The 27152-nt window shown below is 35.8% G+C and overlaps 3 protein-coding genes across 5 annotated transcripts; 2 read left to right on the top strand and 1 right to left on the bottom strand.

Moving 5' to 3' along the window:
• The first annotated feature begins 1380 nt into the window (after positions 1-1380).
• Positions 1381-19022, top strand: LOC115997127 (stemmadenine O-acetyltransferase-like). Of its 2 annotated transcripts, none has more exons than XM_031236630.1 (2): positions 1381-2363; positions 2567-3592. In XM_031236630.1, the coding sequence occupies exons 1-2, from the start codon at positions 1582-1584 to the stop codon at positions 3084-3086; spliced, it is 1302 nt and encodes a 433-aa protein (XP_031092490.1). In that variant the 5' UTR covers positions 1381-1581; the 3' UTR covers positions 3087-3592. The 2 variants fall into 2 exon arrangements, with proteins under 2 accessions (XP_031092490.1, XP_031092491.1); XM_031236631.1 differs by lacking the exon at positions 2567-3592 and adding an exon at positions 18388-19022 and having other exon boundaries at positions 1414-2363.
• Positions 19023-20739: 1717 nt separating this feature from the next.
• On the top strand, positions 20740-23391 carry LOC115996763 (GDP-mannose transporter GONST3). Of its 2 annotated transcripts, none has more exons than XM_031236160.1 (2): positions 20740-21057; positions 21861-23391. In XM_031236160.1, the coding sequence occupies exon 2, from the start codon at positions 21861-21863 to the stop codon at positions 22995-22997; it is 1137 nt and encodes a 378-aa protein (XP_031092020.1). In that variant the 5' UTR covers positions 20740-21057; the 3' UTR covers positions 22998-23391. The 2 variants fall into 2 exon arrangements, with proteins under 2 accessions (XP_031092020.1, XP_031092019.1); XM_031236159.1 differs by having other exon boundaries at positions 21855-23391.
• Positions 23392-23503: 112 nt separating this feature from the next.
• LOC115996764 (nucleoside diphosphate kinase 2, chloroplastic) lies at positions 23504-26059 on the bottom strand. Its single transcript, XM_031236161.1, has 7 exons — positions 25773-26059; positions 25636-25692; positions 25456-25542; positions 24526-24606; positions 24308-24420; positions 24120-24169; positions 23504-23801 (listed from the first exon to the last, which is right to left on the bottom strand). Exons 1-7 carry the CDS (start codon positions 26022-26024, stop codon positions 23734-23736), a joined length of 708 nt encoding a protein of 235 aa, XP_031092021.1. The 5' UTR covers positions 26025-26059; the 3' UTR covers positions 23504-23733.
• Positions 26060-27152: the final 1093 nt, after the last annotated feature.

The following is a 27152-nucleotide window of genomic DNA, read 5'->3' as shown; positions in this document are numbered from 1 at the left end:
CTTCATTCTTCTGTGTAATGACAATACACACATGATCTTGTATCTTTGACCAAACTTTCAGAATGTGGCCTACAAACAGAACTAAACGCACATCATAGCTTAGAGTAGACTTGTTTTCATTGTTATCTTCGATACCCAGGATAAAATCAACACTTGCCATGGCCAAACTTAATGTTTTATGTATTATGAGGATGAAGCGTGGATGTTGGATTGACATCCAAATATTCTGATTTTTTTCAAAATAAATTATTTTTTCTTTATGGACTACATTACATAGCTGGCTTGTGGGGATGTATTATTGTAACTTTATTAATATTATATTTAAATGTTAAAACTAACCCTCGTGCTTCATCGAGAATTAAATATATAAATTAAAAAAATTGAAATCTCACAACTACAGACAAACCAGCACATGCAGGCATGCTAGTGGAGGCTGGTGAACAACAACCGATACAATAAAATTAATTAATTAATTAATTAATTTTTGTATAAAATGTTGTATTTGAGCATGTGACGTTTCGATCTATCATGGATAAATATATATATATTTTTAAAGTGGGAGAAAAATCTAGCAGCTTTGGCAATCATTATACCATATATAGATGGACCAGGTTTCAATTCACACCTTGATTTGTTCAATTTATTTTTATTTAGCAGCTGGTGTAGGGTTTTCAAAAAAAAAAAAAAAAAAACAGCTGGCGTAGGTTTTAGTATACGCGGTAGATTTCAGTTGGTGAAGGCATGTTTGGGCATGCACAACAACTTTAATTTTCCGTACAAGAATCTCATTATATTGATGAGCACCAAAATTGGGGATGGGAATTGAATGAGCTAGGCTTGGGTTAACATGGGTGAAGATGATATATGAGAACGGAAAATACTACTTGGACTCCCAAATTCTGCTTCCTATTTTTACTCTTTCACACAAATGTTTGATGTTAACACTTTCTTTAGAACCTATACACGATGGAGATAACCTATCATATCTTGTCACATCAGGAAGTAAAAGTGATAGAATAGAACATATGAGTCCATGCAGTAGAACTCTATGGGAACTCAAAACCCAAAACCACAATCTTCATTTCCGTGCTGTTCCCATGTCGTCTGAAGACTTCATTCATTAATAATTATCATTATATTACCAGGTAGTTATGGAGTAAATGCAATTGCAACCGCCTACAAGAGTCATTATTATGTGGATCATAAACACAATATTTATGTATATAAAATACATTATTTAAGTACTGAAACTATATTATTTTGTATATTATCAAATAATGTAATCCGGTACACAAATAATTACTTTTAATATATTAAAAATATCTCTTGTAATCAGAGAAAGTAATTATTTGAATATATACTGAAAATACATTAATTTAAATAATATAGATTTAGTACACAAATAGTTCATAAGCATTGTGTGGAGGACTCGGATTTGGATGATGAAGATGAACCTCTCCCTACTCACTCTATATAAACACAACAAAGCGGGATATATTTGTGCACCAAATTAAGCTATCTACCTAGTACCAATCAACCATACAAAGAAAGTTAGTACTAAAATATATAGTAATTTTGAGGATGGTGTTGAAATTGGAATTACTCTCCAAAGAGATGATGATCAAGCCATCATCACCAACTCCACCTCACCTCAAAACCCTCAAACTATCCTTTCTTGATCAAACCTCGCCGCCCTTTTTCGCCCCTTTCATCTTTTTCTTCCATCATGGAACTACGGATGATCATGGCCGTTCATCACAGCTGCTGAAGCAATCTTTATCCAAGGTCTTGACCCTGTTTTATCCCTTAGCTGGACGGATCAAAGGAAACGATTTCGTTGATTGTAGTGACGATGGCGCGTTGTGGGTTGAGGCTCGCGTTCATGGGTTCCTCAAAGATGTGGTTGAAAATCCGTTAATGGAGGAATTGGAGAAGTTTCTTCCGTTAGAGCCTCATAATGGAGATGATAGTAAGTTAATGCTTGCGGTGCAAGTAAATTATTTTCTTGACGGTGGAATAGGCGTGGCGGTTTGCGTGTCGCATAAGATCGGCGATGCATTCTCTGTGGTCAACTTTGTGAATGCATGGGCTGTCACCGCGCGTGAAGGAGACGCCGCGGTGATCTCGCCGCCCAATTTCGGGTTGGTGTCGTCTCTCTTCCCGCCGACGACGGAGGACCTGACTGGGTCTGGATTCTCGTCGACCCTTGGCATGACGACGAGGGAAAAGATCGTCACCAGGCGCGTGGTGTTCGACAAACAAAACCTGGCGGCTCTGAAGAAATCTGCGGCGGCAGAATCGTCGAGAGTGGGAAACCCCACTCGCGTGGAGGCCCTCTCCGCCTTCCTGTGGAAGCGTTTCAGGTATGATGTCTTTAGGGTTTAGTCTTACTATATAAATAGATCACTATACATTGTATCTGGTATACAAAGAGTCAACAACGCCACCACAGAATTTCGATCTTATGACCTTACATAAGTTAGAGTTACTACACGCCATCTGAGTAAAATGTGCTTGTCATGTAAGTTTCTTCATATATAAAATGCCTTGAAATCTCTAATTTCAGGGAGGCCAGTAGGAAAAAAACCCCACACGGTTCCGTGAAGAAAACGTTCCGGGCCACTCAAAACGTGAACCTCCGTGCGAGGATGAATCCGCCGCTCCCGGATGCGACGTTCGGGAACCTATGGAGTCTGGCAAATACTACAGAAAAGCCGTCGGAAACAGACGACGACCTGGTGTTTCAACTGAGAACTTCCATAAGGGAAATCAACGCGGAATACGTGGAAGCTTTGCAAAACGGGAAAGGGCATTCGGAACATCTCCGTAAATGGCATGAACGTTTCAGCGGCGAAGGGGAAGCTGAGTTCTTGGAATTTACAAGCGTGTGCAGGTTTCCAATATACGAGGTAGATTTCGGTTGGGGAAAGCCTGTTTGGGCGTGCATAACAACTTTTCCGTACAAGAATCTCGTTATATTGATGAGCACCAAATGTGGGGATGGGATTGAAGCTTGGATTAACACGGGTGAAGAAGATGATATATATATGGGAGCAGGGAGCTTGACACCCACGCCAAAACTATAGTTCTACCGACGCAGGAAAAATGGTCATAGACAATGGTTTTTATCCGTTGTCTATTCGGTAAAACTTCTATTTTTAATACCAGTATTGTTGTAAGTCTCGCATAAAAGACAACAGTTTTGACCGTTGTCTTATATAGAAAAGATAACAATTTTGACCGTTGTCTCATATAAAAAAGACAAAGGTTAAAAACAGTTATCTATTATATTGAGTGTTGTTAAAACTAGTGTTGTTAAAACTCACACGCATAGACAATGATTTTTAACCGTTGTCTTTTCTATATAAGACAACAGTTAAAGACTGTTGTCTATTGAGTGTTGTTAAAACCAATATTGTTAAAAGTCACGTGGACAGAGAGCGATTTTTAACCGTTATATTTTCTATATAAGACAACTAATGGTTAAAAACCGTTCTCTAAGTGTTGTTGAATGTTGTGTGCATACATTATATATTGTGGTCAAATAAAACTTAGTTTGTTTGAATAAATATTAAATATGAAATACTCATAATTATAAGATGCACCAACATTTACTATATATGATTTGTTAAAAATATTTATTATTTTATGTATAGCGCGCCACTATCTTATTTATTTTATGTATAGTCGTGACTATATGTTGAATTAATTTCTCATTACTCATCAAAGTTAATAAGAAATTAAATACTTTTCACTAACAGCAACCTCAACTAAGCTCTTGAGACTGTTGAATTAGTAAAAAAGTAATCACAATATTCTAAGTTTGACTCCCAGTGAGAGTTTTGTCGTTCATTTAATTTCCATGAGCAAAGAAATAAGAATTAGAACAAGGGATTGCCCCACCCCCGTGACTTATCAATTCCAAGTTCATCAAGCATCTAAAGCCCACAATTTTTCCATTTTCATAGCAAGAAATTGAGTTTATGCAAGAGGTCACGTGGCTCGGATTCATCACTTAACTCTCATTGAGGCAAGAAATCCTCCAAAACATGCTGATGATTGTGTACATCAAACATTAACAAGATATATATTCACACCACCTTCACAAACACATGAACTCTAGGTTATAATTCTACCCATTATGCAATAAGCACAAACTAAGCATCAAGATAAATAATACAACCCTAGTTCAAGCACATAAACTAACTACTCATGATTCAATAACATAAAGAACACAAAAGCGTAAGTGTAAAGCATAAACTTTGTAAGATAAAGAGATATAAAAGGGAACAAAAGCTTCTCTATTGAATTGGACGGTAAAATATAATCTAGAAATCCAAGCGTAGATCCTTCAAAACAAGCTTCAAAGATGATAATGAACATAAATCTACACTTAATCTAACCTAAAAATATGAATATAAAGAGTAGGAAATAGCTAGCAATGGTTCATGGTTTGGTTTGTCCATATGATAAAAAACCATTGAAAATATTACTTTTTGGCCCCTTTGAAATTATTTTATCCACCCTCTTAGCTTCACCTTGGGACGTACACTTAATGCATCCAATTCAAAATCATTCACTCTTACTAAAAAATAATAAATTGTTCCTAATTGATCAAATAAAGAAAATAAGGATCATTTTAGACACAAATGTAACACTTCATAAGAAAAATAAGGTTGTGTAAGGTATAAATATAAACAATTATGCATTTATAAGAGAGTGACTTAGTAGTCTTATTGGTTTGGTTTGAGTGAGTCCGCTATGAATAACTTAGATTGATTTACTTCCTTATAGTCATTTGTGGGATTTACTCAATGTATACTTACCCTCGATTATTAATTGTTACAAATTTTGTCATTAAAAAAATTGTACTTTTCACTTTTTTTATGGGTGATTTAACATTTCAATTACTTTCTAACAACCATTAAATGTATTTTATTTTAATTTTTTATATGAATGGTTAGAAATTTGAATCATCACCTCAAAACCCTCAAACATATTTTTTTAATCAAATCGTTATGGGTGATTTAACATTTCGATTAATTACTTTCTAACCACCATTAAAAGTACCTTTATATATATATATATATATATATATATATATATATATATATATATATATATATATTATATATATATATATATATAACTATGAACGGTTAGATATTTCAATAATCGCCTCAAAACCCTCAAACATCTTCTTTTTTTTTCTTTTTTTTTTTTAATCAAATCTCACCACCCTTAGGCTTTCCATCCCTCTCATATTTTTCTTCCAAGTCGATCACCATCATGCGAAATGTAGTTCTTGCATTCTTCGGTGTTCTTCCCATCCTATTTTTCTCTCTTTTATTCTTCGACGTACAATTACAGCAAAATTATCGTGAAAGTTTGATTTAAAGAGGTTAAACTTTTAACAATTTTAATTAATCAATTTCAGGATGAAAAATAAATGGGACACTAGATTAGGGTCTATAATTATACTAACATAATTCCAAGCGGAGTATAATTTAGTTTAAATGGAAGAAGTTCAATTCCCTCAAAACGCCATTGCAGATAGATAGAGTGTAGTAGTTTCCAAAAAAAAAAAAAAAAAAAACTCTAATTAGGAAACTTTAATTTCCAAAAAGAAAAAAAAAATTCTGTATTATAGTGGTATGGAACAAAAGAAATAAAGTGGATCTCCAAGATGAGGTACTTGGTTAGGAAGGAGACAAGGGTCTACAGTCAATTTTCAAGTTTCAAAAAGAGCTAATTCGTGATGGTGGGAATCGAACACATGTGAGTTTCAAAAAGAGCTAACTCAACTCATGATGATGGGAATTGAAAGAGTTCTGATGGTGGGAATCGAACACATGTGAGTTTCAAAAAGAGCTGACTCAACTCATGATGGTGGGAATCGAAAGAGCTGACTCGTGATGGTGGGAATCGAAAACATGTGAGTTCCAAAAAGAGTTAACTCAATTCATGATGGTAGGAATCGAACACGGGTTCCAAAAGAGCTTACTCATGCTTAGTACATATTAAACATAAATGTTCAAATACTAGCCGGTTCCAAAAAAGCTAACTCATAATGGTGGGAATTGAACACGTGCCCTCATGCATTGTTCAATGTAGTTAGCAAGTAACAAGCCAATCCTAATTTGACTAGCTATCCTTATGTTGTAAAAAAATGTATTTATTTATAAAGATAGTCTCCCTATGAAATGGCATGCCTTGATTGTTTAATTTAGTAGGGCTCGTGAGGTTTATTCATTTATTTTTTTCTTCCTCTAATTAAATTTGAACACAAGTGAGAGTAAAAGTTAGGAGTATGACTTTGAGAGTATATAAAGTATTTTTGCTTTTTTGTAAAAGGCGCACCAAGCAATATATATAATTCTATCTCTTCTTCCTCGTGCTCTATCCTACTCCCTTATTATTTTGCTCCCAAAAAGATTGAATTCCTAACCCCAAGGGCCCCCACACCCCGCCCCGACAAAGCATCTGGGAAGATGTAAATTATGGTAATTCAACTGAACAGGGACTTACTGTGCACAAGTAGCCCTCTCACTTAATATTTTGCTCCCATAAAGATGGTAATTCAACTGAAGACATAGGCTTACTATACCACCCCACACGACTACTAGTGAGACTCGATCTCTGATATTTACTTCAAAACTTCCTGTGACTAGTTGAACTGCTCATGCTGGCAAATTCAACATAGAGTAGTTTTTCGGGTTGTAACATCAGCATCATCATATCATTATTTCCTCTCCATACTCACTCTATATAAACACAAGACACCACAACAAAGCGGCATATATTTGTGCACCAAATTAAACAAGCTAGCAATCAATCATACAAAGAAAATTAGCACAATCATATATAGTAATTTTGAGGATGGTGTTGAAAGTGGAATTACTTTCCAAAGAGAGGATGATGAAGCAATCATCACCAACTCCACCTCACCTCAAAACCCTCAAACTATCCTTTCTTGATCAAACCTCGCCACCCTTTTTCGCCCCTTTCATCTTTTTCTTCCATCATGCTACTACAGATGATGATCATGAGTGTTCATCACAACTGCTGAAGCAATCTTTATCGAAGGTGTTGACCCTGTTTTATCCCTTAGCTGGACGGATCAAAGGAAACGATTTCATTGATTGTAGTGATGAGGGCGCGCTGTGGGTTGAAGCTCGCGTTCATGGCTTCCTCAAAAATGTGATTGAAAATCCATTAATGGAGGAATTGGAAAAGTTTCTTCCCCTAGAGCCTTATAGTGGTGATGATAGAGAGTTAATGCTTGGTGTTCAAGTAAATTATTTTCTTGACTGCGGAATAGCTGTCGCGGTTTGCATGTCCCACAAGATCGGCGATGCACTCTCTGTGGTCAACTTTGTGAATGCATGGGCTGTCACCGCGCGTGAAGGAGACGCCGCGGTGATCTCGCCGCCCAATTTCGGGTTGGTGTCGTCTCTCTTCCCGCCGACGACGAAGGACCTTTCCGGGTCTGGATTCTCGCCGACCCTTGGCATGACGACGAGGGAAAAGATCGTCACCAGGCGCGTGGTGTTCGACAAAGAAAGCCTGACAGCTCTGAAGAAATCTGCGGCGGCTGAGTCTTCGAGAGTGGGAAACCCCACTCGCGTGGAGGCCCTCTCCGCCTTCCTGTGGAAACATTTCAGGTATGATGTCTTTAGCGTTTAGTCGGGCATCCCTTATATATAATTTGTATTTCATTAGTACTAAGTAGAGCTTCTTGAAATATCTTCTATTCAATAATATTTTAGGGTGGGTTTGGTAACCCAGAAAATGATTTCCGAAAATCATATTTCGGGCTTTTTGGTGTTTGGCAACCCCTGGAAAATGTGGTCAACAGAAATCATTTTCCGTTGACCAAAAAAAATGAAGGTTTTTTTCCGAAAAACAACTTTCGGACAAAAAGTCCGGAAGTCATTTTTCGTAATCTGAAAATTGCTCCAATTCGCTCCCGTGCTAGGGATGGCCAATGGGCCGTCCCTCTCTTCGTTCTGGCGGACTGGTTTCCACCGAAAACTAGTCCGCCGGAGCTCTAGTTTCCGGCCAGAGCGACGTGAGACGTCGTTGTTTTTTCTTTTTTTTTTCTTTTCTCTTTTATATAAATATTATTATTTTATATCTTTTTGTATTTAAAATACAATAAAAAATTATATAATTATATTCTACTCATTTTCTGGAAAATGAACCAAACACAAAAGGACAGTTTTTCAGGATGCAACCAAACACAGAAAATCAAACTATTTTCCGGAAAATTACTCATTTTCCAGAAATCATTTTCCAAAAATCATTTTCCTGCTTTCCAAACACACCCTTAGTGATTTCTGCATAGCTAAGGGGGGTGTATTCAATCACGACTTTCATGAACTTTTAAATACTTTTAAAGTGATGGATTTTAATTGACTTTTGTGAGTTTTTGTAAACTTTTCTAGAATCTTTTAAACTTTTATAAACTTTGTGAGAGTTTATAAATATCCATAGAACAAACATTTATAAACTTTTAAAAACTTTTTCATATTAAAAAGTTTACAAAAGTCATTAAAACTATAAATTGAATACACCCTCACAAACATTCCATAACTTCTATTAATATATTATCTATAAATTAGTGCATTGTAAAAAAAAAAATACTGATGTCATAAAAATAGAGTATATTATTCATAAAGAAAATATAATCAAATTTTATAAATATAACCAATGAAAATATTTCTTGAACTAATGAAACAACTAATGCTGAACCAATAAATATCTTTTAAAAAATTCAACTTAATACAATATATATATATATATATATATATATATATATATATTAATAATTAATAAATATACTATTATATAAAATTATAAACATATTAATTAAATAAAATTTAAAATTATAAATTAAAAAATTTTCTGCAACCAGCAGCAACTTGCTGCTGGTTGCAGCAAATATTTTTGCTGCGAACAGCAATAGCTTGTTGCTGTTCACAGTAATTATTTTGTTGCGATGACAACAAAAAATTTGCTTGAACATAAAAAAAAACGTATTTATGAAAGATTTGAAACGTACCGTAAAATTGATCAAAAATTTGCCTAGTTTAGATAGAGAAAAAAAAGTCTATAGAGAATGTTGAAAAGTTTGGGGTCGGAGGGTTGGATTTCATCTATTTATATTAATGAAGAGAAAGTCTATAGAAATCCTATTCTGACAGAGTTTGTGAAAGTCAGTAACTTTTTGAATACCAGTAGACTTTTAATAACTCTATAAAAGTCTGAATCGAATACCTGTATACTTTTAAAGAGTTTTGAAAAGTTTGAATTGAATACATGTAGACTTTTAAAGAGTTTATAAAAGTCTAAATTGAATACCACCAAACTTTTAAAGTTGATAAAAGTATTTAAAAGTTCATGAAAGTCGTGATTGAATATACCCCTAAGACTAAAAATTAAAAAGACTCATGATTTTTTCCATTCAAATTTTACATAAAATGTCTTGACCACTCTAATTTCAGGGAGGCGAGTAGAAAAAAATCCCAACACGGTTCCGTGAAGAAAACGCTCCAGGCCACCCAAAACGTGAACCTCCGTGCAAAGATGAATCCGCCACTCTCGGATGCAACGTTCGGGAACCTATGGAGTCTGGCAAATACTACAGAAAAGCCGTCGGAATCTGACGACGACTTGGTGTTTCAACTGAGAACTTCCATAAGGGAAATCAACGCGGAATACGTGGAAGCTTTGCAAAACGGGAAAGGGCATTCGGAACATCTCCGTAAATGGCATGAACGTTTCAGCGGCGAAGGGGAAACTGAGTTCTTGGAATTTACTAGCGCGTGCGGGTTTCCAATATACGAGGTAGATTTCGGTTGGGGAAAGCCTGTTTGGGTGTGCACAACAACTTTTCCGTACAAGAATCTCATTATATTGATGAGCACCAAATGTGGGGATGGGATTGAAGCTTGGATTAACATGGGTGAAGAAGATGATATATATATGGGAGTAGGGAGCTTGACACCCGGGCCAAAACTATAGTGCTACCAACACGTACTACAAGAAAAATGGTCATACACAATGGTTTTTATCTGTTTTCTATTTGATAAAACTTCTATTGATTATATTATTGTTGTAAGTCTCGTGTAAAAGACAACGGTTTTGACCATTGTCTTATATAGAAAAGACAACAGTTAAAAACCATTGTTTATTGAGTGTTGTTAAAATCAGTATTTATGGTTCTACCTTTTTCTTAGCAACTGGCTTTCATGGTTTTCATGTGATTATAGGTACTCTTTTCTCGATCATATGTGGTATTCGAAGCAGCTGCATGGTACTGGCATTTTGTAGACGTGGTTTGGTTATTCCCATTTGTCTCTATCTATTGGTGGGGAGGTATATGAAGGAACGAACTGAGGAATGAAAGCTCGAAGACAAGGAGAACCGGGCTTTTCCAAAGAATTACTGCAGCTTTCCCACTCCCTTTGATTATCGTATACATAAAAGTCAAACTATCTTCCACTTTCCTACCAATTCTCTCTCACGTATAGACAATGATTTTTAAGCGCTATCTTTTCTATATAAGACAACTGTTAAAATTCGTTGTCTATTGAGTGTTGTTAAATGTTCCGTGCATACGTTATATTGTGGTCAAATTAAACTTAGTTTGTTTGAACAAATATTAAATATGAAATACTCATAGTTATAAGATGCACCAACGATTTACTATATATTATTTGTTATAAATATTTATTTTATGTATAGCCGCTATCTTATTTATTTTATAGTAGTTATATCATCACTCTCACTAGGAGTCGAACTAACATAGAATATTTTGATTACTTCTTTACTAATTCAATAGCCTCACAAACTTAGTAAAGGTTGCTCTAAGTGAAAAGTATTTCGTATTAACTTTGATGAGTAATGAGAAATTAATTCAACATATAGTCACGGCTATACTCGAGGATATTTGATAAATGACTTACCAAGCAATGCTAAGTTGTTTGATAAGTCAAACAGTTAAAATTAGTGTTTTGTAAACAACTGTTTGGCATGACTTATTAATGCTAAAGAGTTGAAAATGAAAAAAAAAATATTTTGAGTAATTTATTGATTTCGTTTTCATTTTAAACGTCTAATTAACTCTTAATAGTTATGGGCTATTGTAATGTTTATATCTATTCAATTTTTATTCATATGTGTGTGTGTGTATTTAATTTTTTAATATTATAAGAACCCACGAGTATGACATATGATTCGTTAGATATATAAGAAATGGATCAAATGAGTATATGCGCCCATAAGAGAATTAAGAATCTATCACAATCGTTCATGTAGATAAATCTAGTGGATAATAAACACTTTTAAATTTTATTTTAAATTATCTGACATTATTATTGTATTATGTACTGAATTTAAATTGTAGTTATCGAAATTTGTGCTAACTTCCTATACAGTAAAGAACTCTTGTTTTTTTTTTTTTTTATAATTTTATTCTTTCACTTTTATTTTATGATGTAACAAATAATAATAGAATATTTTTGTTTTGTGGGTCTCAGAAAAATTATCTACATCAAAAAAAAAAAAAAAGGAAGTTTGAGAATAAAAAGTACGTAAGGGTACATGTAATAATTTTTTATGCCTCGAACCATTGATACGGCCCTCCAAAGTTGCTAGACTTTAATCCCACTTAAAAAATATATATATATTATGCATGATAGAAGTGTCACATCCTCAAATAAATACAACATTTTATATAAATAAATAAATAAGTAATTAATTAATTAATCAAATAAATATTTATTTCACTAGCGTGCCTGCATGTGATCTTTTGTGTATTAATAAAGTTACAATAACACATCCCCATGCCACAAGCCAGCCAATATGTACTGTAGTCCATAAAGAAAATTAATTTATTTGGAAACCAAATCAGATCGAATATTTGGATTTTAGTCCAGCATCTACGTTCACATAATTAAATAATTAGTCATTGTTTATATTTATTCTAAATTTAAATCTAATTCAAAAGTTATTTAAAAGTAACGAAATATACTCGGTGAAATATTAGATTTGGTGAGATATAGTAGACTTTTTTGGTATGGACTGTGTTTTGTGGTGCGCATTTATTGTTGTGCATTTTTTAAAATTATTAATGCATTTTTACATATCTAATAGTGTGACTGTACAGGTTAAGACCTGGCCAGTGGTATATATATATATATATATATATATATATATATATATATATATATATATATATATATATATATATNAACTGTTTGGCATGACTTATTAATGCTAAAGAGTTGAAAATGAAAAAAAAAATATTTTGAGTAATTTATTGATTTCGTTTTCATTTTAAACGTCTAATTAACTCTTAATAGTTATGGGCTATTGTAATGTTTATATCTATTCAATTTTTATTCATATGTGTGTGTGTGTATTTAATTTTTTAATATTATAAGAACCCACGAGTATGACATATGATTCGTTAGATATATAAGAAATGGATCAAATGAGTATATGCGCCCATAAGAGAATTAAGAATCTATCACAATCGTTCATGTAGATAAATCTAGTGGATAATAAACACTTTTAAATTTTATTTTAAATTATCTGACATTATTATTGTATTATGTACTGAATTTAAATTGTAGTTATCGAAATTTGTGCTAACTTCCTATACAGTAAAGAACTCTTGTTTTTTTTTTTTTTTATAATTTTATTCTTTCACTTTTATTTTATGATGTAACAAATAATAATAGAATATTTTTGTTTTGTGGGTCTCAGAAAAATTATCTACATCAAAAAAAAAAAAAAAGGAAGTTTGAGAATAAAAAGTACGTAAGGGTACATGTAATAATTTTTTATGCCTCGAACCATTGATACGGCCCTCCAAAGTTGCTAGACTTTAATCCCACTTAAAAAATATATATATATTATGCATGATAGAAGTGTCACATCCTCAAATAAATACAACATTTTATATAAATAAATAAATAAGTAATTAATTAATTAATCAAATAAATATTTATTTCACTAGCGTGCCTGCATGTGATCTTTTGTGTATTAATAAAGTTACAATAACACATCCCCATGCCACAAGCCAGCCAATATGTACTGTAGTCCATAAAGAAAATTAATTTATTTGGAAACCAAATCAGATCGAATATTTGGATTTTAGTCCAGCATCTACGTTCACATAATTAAATAATTAGTCATTGTTTATATTTATTCTAAATTTAAATCTAATTCAAAAGTTATTTAAAAGTAACGAAATATACTCGGTGAAATATTAGATTTGGTGAGATATAGTAGACTTTTTTGGTATGGACTGTGTTTTGTGGTGCGCATTTATTGTTGTGCATTTTTTAAAATTATTAATGCATTTTTACATATCTAATAGTGTGACTGTACAGGTTAAGACCTGGCCAGTGGTATATATATATATATATATATATATATATATATATATATATATATATATATATATATATATATATGGTCATGTTCTGGTGTGGTCGCGTCTTAACGTGTGAACAGGGCAACCTCACCACTATGTATACAGATATACACCACTCAGTGTTAGAAAATGCACCACACAAATATGCACCGTTAGGTACACATCACTAAAAAACACACCACTAGGTTTGTAAATATACATCACACAGTGTCAGCAAATGCACCATTAGGGGTTTGTAAATATACATCACACAGTGTCAGCAAATGCACCATTAGGGGCAAGGGAGTTATGGGGCATTGTTTTGGGGTGTGTGGTGTGTTTTAGGGTGTTTTTGTGTATTTTCATTGTGGTGCGTTTTCTAACATTGAGTAGTGTATTTTTTAACATTGAGTGGTTTGAACCGCACCGATCACACGAGAAGAGGCGGCCACATTTGAACATATATATATATATATATATATATATAACCACAATAAAGAGGCACATATTTGTACGTATACCAAACTAAACAATAGTTTTGAGGATGGTGTTGAAAGTAGAATTCCTTTCCAAAGAGTTGATGATAAAGCCATCATCACCAACTCCACCTCACCTCAAAACCTTCAAACTATCCTTTCTTGATCAAATCGCACCGCCATTTTTCATCCCTCTCATCTTCTTCTTCCATCATGCTGCTCCTGCAGATGATCATGGCCGTTCATCACAATTGCTGAAGCAATCTTTATCGAAGGTCTTGACCCTGTTTTACCCCTTAGCTGGACGGATCAAAGGAAACGAGTTCGTTGATTGTAGTGACGAGGGCGCGCTGTGGGTTGAAGCTCGCGTTCATGGCTTCCTCAAAGACGTGGTTGAAAATCCATTAATGGAGGAATTGGAAAAGTTTGTTCCCCTAGAGCCTTATAGTGGTGATGATAGTGAGTTAATGCTTGGTGTTCAAGTAAATTATTTTGTTGACGGCGGAATAGCCGTCGGGGTTTGCGTGTCGCACAAGATCGCCGATGCACTCTCTGTGGTCAACTTTGTGAATGCATGGGCTGTCACCGCGCGTGAAGGGGACGCGGCAAGGATCTCGCCGCCCAATCTCGGGTTGGGGTCGTATCTCTTCCCGGCAACGACGATGGACCTGCCCGGGTCTGGATTCTCGCCGAGCATGGGGATGACGACGAGGGAAAAGATCGTCACCAGGCGCGTGGTGTTCGACAAAGAAAACCTGGCAGCTCTGAAGAAATCTGCGGCGGCAGAGTCGTCGGGGGTGGGAGACCCCACTCGCGTGGAGGCCCTCTCCGCCTTCTTGTGGAAGCATTTCCGGTATGATAATGTCTTTAAGGATACACTTACACCTCTATATCATCAATACACTTATTAATAGACTTTTTAGACCTAAACATACAGTGTACTTTTGATCATCATGTTAAATAACACAACTCCACCCTCACCTCAACAGCTTGAACATGTAGACCTAAGTGTCCAATCAATGGCTGATGCGTCAGATATGTCAGTATTTACCATTATTATGTTACATTGCCACATAGTATAAATAGAGAACTATACATATATACGTAATGTTAAAAGGAGTTAGGGGGCTAGGTTAATTTCTACTCTTAATTAACTTGTACAGTACAAACCGGAGCCTCCCGACCTCATGTGGTCGGACCCTCCTAAGCTTCCCGATTCGTCGTGCATCCTTTAGTTAGCTTCCCAGTCATATTATTTACTCTTAGTTAGCTTCAACCTCGATCATTACTCCCTTTATATTTAATTTGTATTTCACTAGCATTAGCTACATGAGGATGTTGAACTATGTAGTATTCAATTTAAGCTATATATACCAATTAATTTTAGGCTGCACTATAATTGACATATGTAATTTCAGGGAAGCGATTAGGAAAAAATCCCGACAAGCTTCCACGAAGAAAACGTTCAGGGCCACCCACAACGTGAACCTCCGTGCGAGGATGAATCCGCCGCTCCCCGGCGCGACGTTCGGGAACCTATGGAGTCTGGCAAATACTACAGAAACGGCGTCGGAAACAAGCCCAAACGACGACCTGGTGTTTCAACTGAGAACTTCCATAAGGGAAATCAACGCGGAATACACGGAAGCTTTGCAGAACGAGAAACGGCATTCGGAACATCTCCTTAAATGGCATGAACGTTTCGGAGGCGAAGGGGAAGCTGAATTCTTGGAATTTACTAGCTGGTGCAGGTTTCCAATATACGAGGTAGATTTCGGTTGGGGAAAGCCAGTTTGGGCATGCACAACAACTTTTCCCTACAAGAATTTCATTGTATTCATGAGCACCAAATGTGGGGATGGGATTGAAGCTTGGATTAACATCCGTGAAGAAGATGATGATATATATATGGGAGCAGGGAGCTTCACACCCATGCTAAAACTACAGTGCTACCAATAATATTGTTTTATATTATATTGTGTGATCCAATTAGACTTATTTTGTTTGAATAAAATTAAATATGAAATACCCATAATTATAAGTTGCACCAACGATTTACTACTCCCTCTGTCTCATTTATATGTCCTACCTACTGTTCACTGGTAAAATCAACTATTTCTCCTTTATTTATTTTCTTTAGTATTTTTTATTTATTTTTAAATTTGATTTTTTGTGTACTTTTAGTGTACTTTCTATCTATATAAATTTTGTATACTAATACTAACCTTAATATTATGAAAAATTGTATAAAAAATAACTTTAGTCAAACCTTGTTAATTGAACCAGACACATAAAATGGGACGGAGTCAAAAATTTATCACAACTTCGACTTTCAGGCTGTCTTGGACTATTTTACATTTTTTTTTTGAGATAAAAAACTTAATTCATTAAATCAGATAAAAGGCAATCAACAAGATAAAGAGGAGGATCGAACCACTCCCCGCAACCTGTCAAAGAAACGGCTTCCCGAGCAACAATGTGGGCAGCACGATTCGCAGATGGCTTAACAAAACAGAAGTCTACACCCTCAATCATAGATGCAACTTCTTTAATATCATCAATCAGAAAACCAAAAGTAGAAATAAAAGGATTCGAAGATAAAGCATAATAAACAAGTTGAGAATCAGTCTCAATATCTACATCTCCCATCCCGGTTCCTTTCAGCCAACTCAAAGCTTCACGAATACAAACCGCTTCGGCCTCTTGAACACTATAATTTCCACTAATTTGCATCGCCTTTGCAGCTAGAAACATACCATGGTGATCTCGTAGCACCCAGCCCAGCCCCATAATATTGTGATGAATATCCATAGCAATATACGTGTTCATCTTTAACCGGCCAGGTGATGGAGCTTTCCACTTCAACAACCTGCCACCAGAACCTTTCATTGTCAACATTGGATCATACGCTACCTTCCAGTTACATTTAGAATTGAAATTTATGGTCTTCATTGAAGTTGTATCTCTTGAATTCTTCTTTCCAATAGCAGACTAATCTCTTAATTTGAACATTACTATGCTGAGATATAGTCAAAATACTAAGCAGTTGTCAAATTATGTGAAAATTTTAACGTTTTGTTCTTTTGTTTCACTTTTTTCTTGGTTTATCCTTGTGATTAAACTATTGAAAACATACATCATTCTTTGGCCATGGAAGTGGTACTCAATAATTTTTATCCTTATCTTTTGCTTTTAATTTGTTTCCCACTTTCTACATCATCATGCATGCATCCATCTTTTTATCTTCTTCCCTTTCTTTTGCTTTTGTTTCCCACTTTCTACATTATCATGCATCCATCTTCTTAACTAGTATGTTCTCTTACTTTTCATCATTACCTCTTCCTCTATATAAACACATCAAAGCAATATTCAAACTAATTCAAAGAAAGTTAGCAATATCATATATAGTTTTCAAGATGGTGTTAAAAGTTGAATTAGTTTCCAAAGAGATGATGATCAAGCCAGCATCACCAACTCCACCTCACCTCAAAACCTTCAAACTATCTTTTCTTGATCAAATCTCGTCTCCCGTTTTCATCCCTCTCACCTTCTTCTTCAATCACGCTATAAATGGTGAAGATAATCATGGCCGTTCATCACAACTGCTGAAGAAATCTTTATCGAAGGTCTTGACGATGTTTTATCCCTTAGCTGGACGGATCAAAGGAAATGATTTCGTTGATTGTAGTGATGATGGAGCGTTGTGGGTTGAAGCTCGCGTTCATGGCTTCCTTAAAGATGTGGTTGAGAATCCATTAATGGAGGAATTGGAAAAGTTTCTTCCCGTAGAGCCTTCTAATGGTGATGATAGTGAGTTAATGCTTGGTGTTCAAGTAAATTATTTTGTTGACGGCGGAATTGCTGTTGGGGTTTGCATGTCGCACAAGATCGGCGATGGGCTCTCTTTGGTCAACTTCGTGAATGCGTGGGCCATCACCGCCCGCGGCGGCGAGATCTCGCCGCCCAATTTCGGGTTGGTGACGTCTCTCTTCCCGCCAACGACGATGGATCTGTCCGGGTCTGGATTCTCGCCGACCGTGGGCTTGACGAGGGAAAAGATCGTCACTAGGCGCGTGGTGTTCGACAAAGAAAACCTGGCCGCTCTGAAGAAATCTGCGGCGGCAGAGTCGCCGGGAGTGGGACTACATTTCTAATTTCAGGACAAATTATTGCCTGGACCATAGTCCATATAACTGTATTGATCATGAATATAAAATACATTTTTAAAAATATATTAAAAGGATATTATTTTTATACTAAAGATATATTATTTGATAGTATATATATAAATTAATATACTTTCAATACAATACTTAAATAATATACTTTAAAACAATATATTTTATGTACAAAAATGATTTACTTTCAATATATTAAAAATGTAATTTTTATTTATGATCCACAAAGCTGTATGAATCATAGTCCATGTAATAATGATTGCTTTTTTTTTTTTTGATGAAATGTAATAATGATTGCTAATTTCAGGGAGACGAGTAAGAAAAACCTCCAACACCATGCCGTCAAGAAAACGTTCCCCGCCGCCCACGCCGTGAACCTCCGAGCGAGGATGAATCCGCCGCTCCCGTACGCGACGTTCGGGAACCTATGGAGCCTGGCAACAACAGTAACGCCGTCGTCGTCGACAGCCCAAGACGACCTGGTTTTTCAACTGAGAACTTCCATAAGAGAAATCAACGCGGAATACGTTGAAGCTTTGAAAAACGGGAAAGGGCATTCGGAACGTCTCCGTAAATGGCATAAAATAATTTTCTGCAAAGGTGAAGCTGAGTTCTGCAAATTTAGCAGTTGGTGCAGGTTTCCAATATACGAGGTAGATTTCGGTTGGGGAAAACCTGTTTTGGCATGCACAGCAACTGTTCCGTACAAGAATGTCGTTAGAATGATGAGCACAAAATGTGGGGATGGGATTGAAGCTTGGATTAATATGGGTGAAGATGATATATGGGAGCTTTAGTGTTGAAACCAACGCATAAAACAAAACTATAGTCATCATTTCCAATGTCAAAGTCAGGATTACGATGGGCGTCACTATACTAAATTTAATATTATCTTCAGATCTCAAATGATAAGAAATATAAATATAAGTTAAAATTTATAAATAACTGTCTAAGTTAATTACATTTATAGTTTAAAAATATTGCATAATTTTTTTATCCACATTTTCAAACACATATCTCTCAATAAAAAAATTAATCATTCATCTAATCATTTCTTTTTGTATTGTACAATCTATTCTTTAGTATCTTCATTATTGAAAAAACTCTTTCAACACTTGCCGTTGTCACTAGTAACATTAAAGCTAATTTCATAAGAAAAATAACTAATGGATATACATTATTTATATTGGATATTGGAAAATGTAAACTTAGAGTGCACATCGAGGATATAAGTCTCAAGTTAATTATCAAGTGCCAAAATATACATGGATGAAAAATTAAAAGGATAAAATTAAGTCATTCGAAAAAATACATTTCCTCTTCAAAAACTGCAAATGAGTCCATTGAATTGAGACATGCCATACAAAAAATCAATTTAGTATTCGTTTTAGTGAATCAATTATTTAACTCTTGAAGTTGTCTATCAATTACAACATAGAATACACCAACTTTGAAAATGATGTAAATTTATTTATTTTTTTTTTGCTTTACATTTTGAGAATTAAATTTTTCTATTTATATGTTAACCCATTATAAATTACTCCGTATAACATTAGCTATTTAGAATACCAAAAACCTATAGTATATATAAAAGGTCGGGTAGGGTGGTGGGCTCCTTTCAAACGTGTGCCCTAGGCTAAAATCCAGCTTGCTCTTGCGCAGGGCCGGGCCTAATATTTTTATCTATAAGACATAGGTTCAAATTCGATTGACTACAGTGCTACACCTCTTTAGTCTAATATGATTTTCATAATGCCATATTTTTTAAATTTTAATATAGATTCTCAATATATAAATTTTATATATCAATACTAAACTTAATATTATAAGAAAGGGAAAATGACACTTTTTCCCCCTATGTTATATGCATATAGCACTTTTTCCCCCTGTGTTATTAAAGTGACAGTTTTCCCCCCTGAAATGTTAAATTGACATTGTTACCCTTAACAATAATTATATCATTTATTTTTCTTTTCCAACAAATTATTATTTATATGTATGGATGATCATGATTCGTTTCGAACATAACCAAACACTGTAACAATCATATCGAAATAGTATGGACAGTTCTGGTTACGATTCAGAACCGAAAAATTTAAAATTAAATAATTGTTGAACCGTGAACCGGAACTTAACCATAGTCATATATAGTGAAAATAATCAAACACTTATTTTGATAAATCGGTACGGTTCGGTTCCAATTTCGATTTCAAACAGCCAATCAAAACTTATGTATTTATTTACTATGCATTTATTTTTATAATTTTATTTTTTATTTAAAAATAATCTAAATTTAACAATTATTTTATTTTATTTTTTCGGTTCTGAATCGTAACCGTAACCGTCTATACTATTTAAGTTCAATTGCTATAGTGTTCGATTAGGTTCGTATCGAACCGTGATCTTCCATACATATTAGTAACAATTGATTGGAGAGGGCAAAAATGTCAATTTAACATTACAAGGGAGAAAACTACCACTTTTAAAATAACTAAAGGGGAAAACTGCCACTTTAATAACACAAGGATAAAAAGTGCTATAAGCATATATCATAGGGGAAAAAGTGTCAGTTCCCTATAAGAAATGAATTAAAAATAAGTTGAGTGAACTCCTTAATTGAACCAAACAAATCCATTGGATTGAGGGAGTATAAATTTTGTTTGTTATCGTGGAGATGTGTCTTTACTATTGAGTTTTGGGGGTAAAATTGCAAAACAGAAGAAAAATGAAGAGCTCAAATCTCCAGACTACATCAATTAGCCATCGACATCCATAGCTGAAACCACCACTGCCACCGTCATCTACTCCGATTTCTTCAGAGACTCGCCCGTCAATCACGTTGCCCGTTTCATACTCGAAACCGACCGCCCATAATCTTTCTGCATCTTCGCGCACGGCTAATTTCTTTTGTACTTTGGTCTCATTTTCAGCACACCGAAGCTTTCGCTTTCGTGAGATTTGCCTATTTTGCACAAAGGTATGCGTTGAAGCAAACCCTATTAGTTTCTTCGCTTTTTCCTTCTGTGGATTTTGTCGGTAATTTCCCTCTTAGGTTTTTTTGTAGCATTTTTATTGCAAAATTCTATTCGTGGATATATAGTTCTGTTATTTTGTTTTTATTAATGTAGTGGAGATAGATCGTATTCGTAGGAGTGTTTACTGAGCTCGGAGGTTGTAATTGACCTAGATCGGTAATGAATTGCTGCTAGCATAGTGTAAAGAAATTGGAGGTTTTTGTGCTATTAGATGAACTCTCTTCAGAGTGAGAGACTCAAAATTTGGCTGTTTGGCTAGTTTTTTGAAGCAACGTGCCATTTGAGAACAGAGGCTTAGGATTTTTGTATAGTATAGTATAGTATAGGTGGGTTCTGTAGCTCTAATTTCATTTCTTCTTTTATACGAGTAGAAAATAAGGATTTTGAGTATATTATAGGTGGCATCTGTTGCAGTAATTTCTTCTTTTCTTTAAAGGATCACTCTAGTGCAGTTACCACCAGTTTTGTATTGCCATTGTAGTAGTTAGGTAGACTTTTACACTGCTCCTAGTTTCCTGTAACAATCGATCTCGTATTTGGCTCCCCTTCAGGGAAGATGGGTGATGTTTTTAGTGGTGCCTTGACATTGAATGTAAATATAAGTAGGATAGAGATAACAAAGAGTTTATCAGTGTGTATTTGGATTTTTACTCTTCTAGCTTAACTACTTTTGTTTCTAAACGAATGTGATTGTTAAGATGAATAACAAAACCTTTTTTTTTTCTAACTCATGCATTAGATTCAGATGTCTAATGATGTGGAAAATCCTAAAGGTGAGAGTACTGCAAAGTCTCTTCATGCTACTCCTCCACCTCCTTCCCATGATGTCCAGTCAACCTGGTACAGTGACTTACTTCAGCGAGCATCGGTTTATGGCGTAGCTGCCGGGTACTGTATTTCAGCATCTTTGTTGTCTATCATAAACAAGTGGGCCATAATGAAATTCCCTTACCCAGGTGCACTGACTGCCCTGCAGTATTTCACGAGTGCAGCTGGGGTCCTAATTTTTGGGTGTCTCAAGTTATTAGAACACGATAAGCTTGAGCTTTTGACATTGTGGCGGTTTCTCCCTGCAGCGATTATATTCTACCTCTCTCTTTTTACAAACAGTGAACTTCTCCTCCATGCCAATGTTGATACGTTTATTGTCTTCAGATCAGCAGTCCCCATCTTTGTTGCAATAGGAGAGACCCTCTATCTCCACCAACCTTGGCCAGCAATTAAGACATGGTTGTCACTTGGTACCATCTTTGCTGGTAGTGTGCTTTATGTCATGACAGATTACCAGTTCACTCTCGCTGCTTATAGCTGGGCATTGGCCTACTTAGTGAGCATGTCCATTGACTTTGTTTACATCAAGCACGTTGTTATGACAATTGGGTTGAACACATGGGGTCTTGTGCTGTACAACAACCTCGAGGCACTGCTACTTTTTCCAATTGAGCTACTTATAATGGGGGAATTGAAGAAAATTGAGCATGATAAGGAGGAATCAGATTGGTATAGTTTTCAAGTGGTCCTGCCCGTAGGGCTCTCGTGCTTGTTTGGTTTATCCATTTCTTTCTTCGGATTCTCCTGTCGCAAGGCCATCTCTGCCACTGGATTTACTGTTCTCGGCATAGTTAACAAGCTTTTGACAGTTGTTATAAATCTTGTTATTTGGGACAAACATTCGACTTTTATTGGAACAGTGGGGCTCTTGATATGCATGTTTGGTGGCGTCATGTACCAACAGTCAACAAGCAATAAACCGAAGGGTGTGAAAGACACGAGTCCACAAACAGGGGAGGAGGAACAAGAGAAACTGCTTGAAATGCAGAGCAGCAACGATAGCAATAACAATGAGAAACAAGTTACAGAACCTGAAGGAGGAAAGCAGTAGCCAATTAATTGTTTGGATACAAATTTATATGCCATTCTTTAGGTTGTCAGATGTTTTCTCAGTGCTTCACTGCTAGGTTTAAGAAACCTATCAGGGAGGGGTAAATGGCCCAAAGTGCAGAGCAGAGAGATCATTTCCAACTAGTTAGCAGTGATACAAAGACTCGGAACTTATTATTCTGCATCTTTTATTCATTCACTATAGGCCGATTCGAGGTTTTAAAATATGTTAGAATGATTCATTTGTCAACTGCAATTGTATCAAACACAGCTCTAAACCTCTCTTTAAATGTTCATCTTTCCAAAAGTGATTGTACTACTAAATCTGCTGATTTTCTTGTCTACAAAACAGCAACAAATTCTTAAAATCCAGCTTGTGCTTATGCTTGCCAAAATTTACAGCATTGGAATGTACCAAAAAGCAAACAAATAACAGTATCTGTTTTTACTTAAATGAAATAGTCTATGCTGTTGATAATTTGATATAATGCAGGTTTCAAGAACGAGTGTAAATCAATCAGAAAGGGAGTTATAGGAATTAAATCCTTTGTCCCTTATCCTGAAAATTTTTATTGATAGGAAATGGTGTATGTTTGAAACAAATTGACATATCTCCAATCAAAAGTGAATAAAGCTCTTAAGGTTTACAGACAGACATTTAAAATCTCTCAACCAAAAACGAACAAATCACTGCATCTCGACTTGATTGGAACTGCAAAACCGATTATGGCAAGGTGCTATTCTATCAACCACGGTTCTTGAGCTGGTGTCCATTCAGATAATTCTCCTTCTTTGAACCACAGAGCTGCAAAAGGGAAAGTTACAGAACAAGAAACACGGGTTTTTTGTTATCAAGATTGGCTAAAGCAAACGGGAAATTCTTGAATTTAGAATTATGTTCCTTTTCATGTTCTTTTTTCATTTTCGTGTAGTGGCTAAAGACGTTTAGATCAGTGTTGATGCAAGGGCATGTTAAGTGCTTCCATTTTTATATGGTTCACCGTTTCACAGAAATAAAGTAGAAATCATTCATTCTGGAGTATCTGTATCAAACTCATCTTTTAAAGCTAGAAATCTTATTTAGCCATTACCATCAAATATAGCATATTCAGAAAAGGAATACCTATTTCGCGTTTGCCATTCTCAGGGCTGTCACTTCCATGCACCACATTCCTGCAAATAATCACAAAATCTTGTGTTGAATAGTTCTTATGGATAAAAAGAAAAAAGCTACCATTTTAAATGAAAAAATCACATACATTGCAAAATACAAGATATAGAACTTATACACAATAATCAAAGATGCCTGACCTTCCAGTTTGAACAGCAAGGTCTCCTCTGATTGTGCCTGGTTCAGCATTAAGAGGATTTGTAGCTCCTATTAACTTCCGGGCTGATGCAACAACACCGATGCCCTCCCAAGCCTGGCAAAACATAAAGAACCATGCTTTAAGCTTGAGGATTGCTCAGATACTTGGTAAATTCAAACCAGCAAGTTATGCAAAGATGGAAAACAGCAAGAACACTACCATACACACAACAGGACCAGACGTAATGTACTTGATCAGCTTCGGAAAGAATGGCTTCGATTGCAGATCCTTGTAATGCTCCTATCACAATTAAAATCTTCAATACATAACAGTGAAACTCGTGTGCAGATGAAACACTTATTACAGCATAGTTTCTTTTATTCACGATCACGTCAAACAGTTTATTACCAATCCTTGACGATTTATCTAAATTCACACACCCCATAGAATATGCAAGCACCCCCTCCTTGCACCTTCTACAGGGTTGACAATACAGCTCAAGTGTCCAGATATTATTTACTTCATTTTTTGAGTAGTACTACACATTCAATCCTTACTCCACTTTTTACTCCTTGCTTACATAGCAAGTTCTTATTCATCCAGAAAACAAAGTGGCCTACAACTTTTATTACTATCTTTCTCTTCTATCAATATAATCAGGACATGTGACGGGAGCCGGCACAGACAGTTTAATTGGTCCCTGAGTGTTAGATTATGGACAAGAACAAGGGATCGAGCCCTGACAGCCACAATGAGTGGGTTAAACACCGGTCCTCCCCTCCACTATCTTGAGGGCCGCAGTATAGGAGTTACATCCAATGTGGTGTGCTCCTCACCAGGTCCCTCCCATCCACTATCCTATTAGGCCGGGATGTGGGGCTTGGGGGCTAAGAGGTGAAGCATGTGCTCTATGTTGATGGGCTCCAAGCAACACGTGGACGGGCGGGTGACAAAGAGATTGTCATGAGGTTAACTCTGATACAAAATTGAAGCATGTCCTCCAACTCGACTAATTAGTTGGATTACACATTTATGTTTATATATTATATGCTCTAGCACTGAGTGAATTGAAAAAATGGGAGTCCATATATCATTTTCCAATGTTAAAAATGGGATTCACAACATTCAACCAAAGCTTGAGGAACAAACCTCTGCCAATTCATTGGGGCATTGAAAGAGCTTTAGCCCTGTTAGCTTAAATCCCTTCCTCTCAAACCTAGAAATTATCTCTCCAACCTACAACAATCAAAAAGACAGTAATGTGATAACGTAAAAAAAAGGCAAAAACCAAGAACTGAGAATAAAAAAAGTTATAATATCAAAGCTCACAAGGCCCCTCTGGACACCATCTGGCTTAATCATAATGTAAGTCTGCTGCACTTCTTCCTGCACACGAATCCAAGAAAAAATGAGTGAAAATTCCTCCATGGGTCCTCAACAAGCTTGATGAATTGAGTAAAATTTACCAGGGAAGCAACCAAGTGAGGAAGAAAGACATGATTTTTCCGTTGGGTATGAGGGCGAGACGGGGAATACGAGAACAGACGGGACACTGGTTTGAATGATGATAGGTGGTGGTAGTTGTTGTTGTTGGCGGCGGCGCGTGCGGATAGGTTCCGGGAGGGAGCGTAGGATAAGGTATTGGGTGAGGGGTAAGAAGCAGAGAGTGAAGAAGAAACGCTAGGAGTGGCAGAACCCACCAACGTTAGAGCCTCCATTCTCTGTCTCTGTCGCTCGCTCACTCGCTCTCTCGTTTCATTTTATATCCCGTAAGGATGGGTATGTGAATTGTCTCAAATGGCCTCGCCAATTGCTCTATGTGTTTGGTTAAGTATCCTTCGAAATGTTGAGAATAGGATTCTGATTCTGATTCCCATTCCAATTCTATGTTTGGTTGGGATTTCGGACGCAATAATGAGTTGAGAATGGTTTCTCATTCTCTCTCTCGGAATAAAGTTCAATACTTTGTTACAATAGCATAGATCAATCAGTCCAATAATAACGATGATTTATAAGATGTATTGACTAAATCGTCTATATAATAAATCCAATCAAAGTATTTATTAATGGTAGTCTAAGTAAAGCTTTTAGAGTCAAAGACTGAAATACGAATAAAATTAGATTTGTTAACAAAAATGAAAAGGTTTTGAAACTTGGACTAAAGTTGGAAAGGAGCATTTGGGAGATGTGTTTCATGTCAAAAACGTATCTCTCACATGCGTTTGTTATAAAAAAAATTTTCACAAACTCAAGTCCAATTGCATCTCATGGCTGCAGTATACTGACCCACAGATGCAAGTGGGAAATGTGTCTTTCACCACCGGCCGCCGGCGAGAACATACGCAACTGGTCAAAAAGAAGCAGCTCTCCACCATCCTTGCACGCGAATCACACATCCTCGGCGATCACCTCTTTCGTCTGATTCTCCTTGTCGTCCTTGTTCTTTCTCTTCGGCATGACTCTACAAGAGAGAAATCAAGACACCCAGACTCAGAAACTAATAACCATTGGTGAGAGAATGTTCAGTTTCTGAGTCTGGGTGTCTTGATTTCTCTCTTGTAGAGCCATGCCGAAGAGGAAGGACAAGGACGACGAGGAGAATCAGACAAAAGAGGTTATCGCTGAGGACGGGTGCTTTACGTGCAACAATGGTGGAGAGCTGCTTCTTTGTGACCACTTGCGTTTGTTCTCACTGGCGGCCGGTGGTCCCATTTGCGTCTGTGGGACAGTGTACCTACTGCTATGAGACACAAGTCTCACTTGTGTCTGTGGTCAACATGCAAGAAAAAAAAAATAACAAACGCACGTGGGAGAGATGCATTTCTGTCATGAAATACATTTCCCAA

This window comes from Ipomoea triloba, chromosome 11 (genome assembly GCF_003576645.1).
Source record: "Ipomoea triloba cultivar NCNSP0323 chromosome 11, ASM357664v1".
Taxonomy (NCBI): Eukaryota; Viridiplantae; Streptophyta; class Magnoliopsida; order Solanales; family Convolvulaceae; genus Ipomoea; species Ipomoea triloba.
This window is presented reverse-complemented; position numbering and strand designations above follow the sequence as displayed.

What these genes read in the sequence shown, in the direction of transcription:
- LOC115997127 (XM_031236630.1), top strand. Translation starts at nt 1,582, where the DNA reads ATGGTGTTGAAATTGGAATTACTCTCCAAAGAGATGATGATCAAGCCA. An exon ending in TTCCTGTGGAAGCGTTTCAG is followed by an intron (nt 2,364 to 2,566) that starts GTATGATGTCTT and finishes CTCTAATTTCAG; the next exon opens with GGAGGCCAGTAGGAAAAAAA.
- LOC115996763 (XM_031236160.1), top strand. Translation starts at nt 21,861, where the DNA reads ATGTCTAATGATGTGGAAAATCCTAAAGGTGAGAGTACTGCAAAGTCT.
- LOC115996764 (XM_031236161.1), bottom strand. Translation starts at nt 26,024, where the DNA reads ATGGAGGCTCTAACGTTGGTGGGTTCTGCCACTCCTAGCGTTTCTTCT. An exon ending in GCCCCAATGAATTGGCAGAG is followed by an intron (nt 24,607 to 25,455) that starts GTTTGTTCCTCA and finishes TAATTGTGATAG; the next exon opens with GAGCATTACAAGGATCTGCA. An exon ending in CTTGCTGTTCAAACTGGAAG is followed by an intron (nt 24,170 to 24,307) that starts GTCAGGCATCTT and finishes GATTATTTGCAG; the next exon opens with GAATGTGGTGCATGGAAGTG.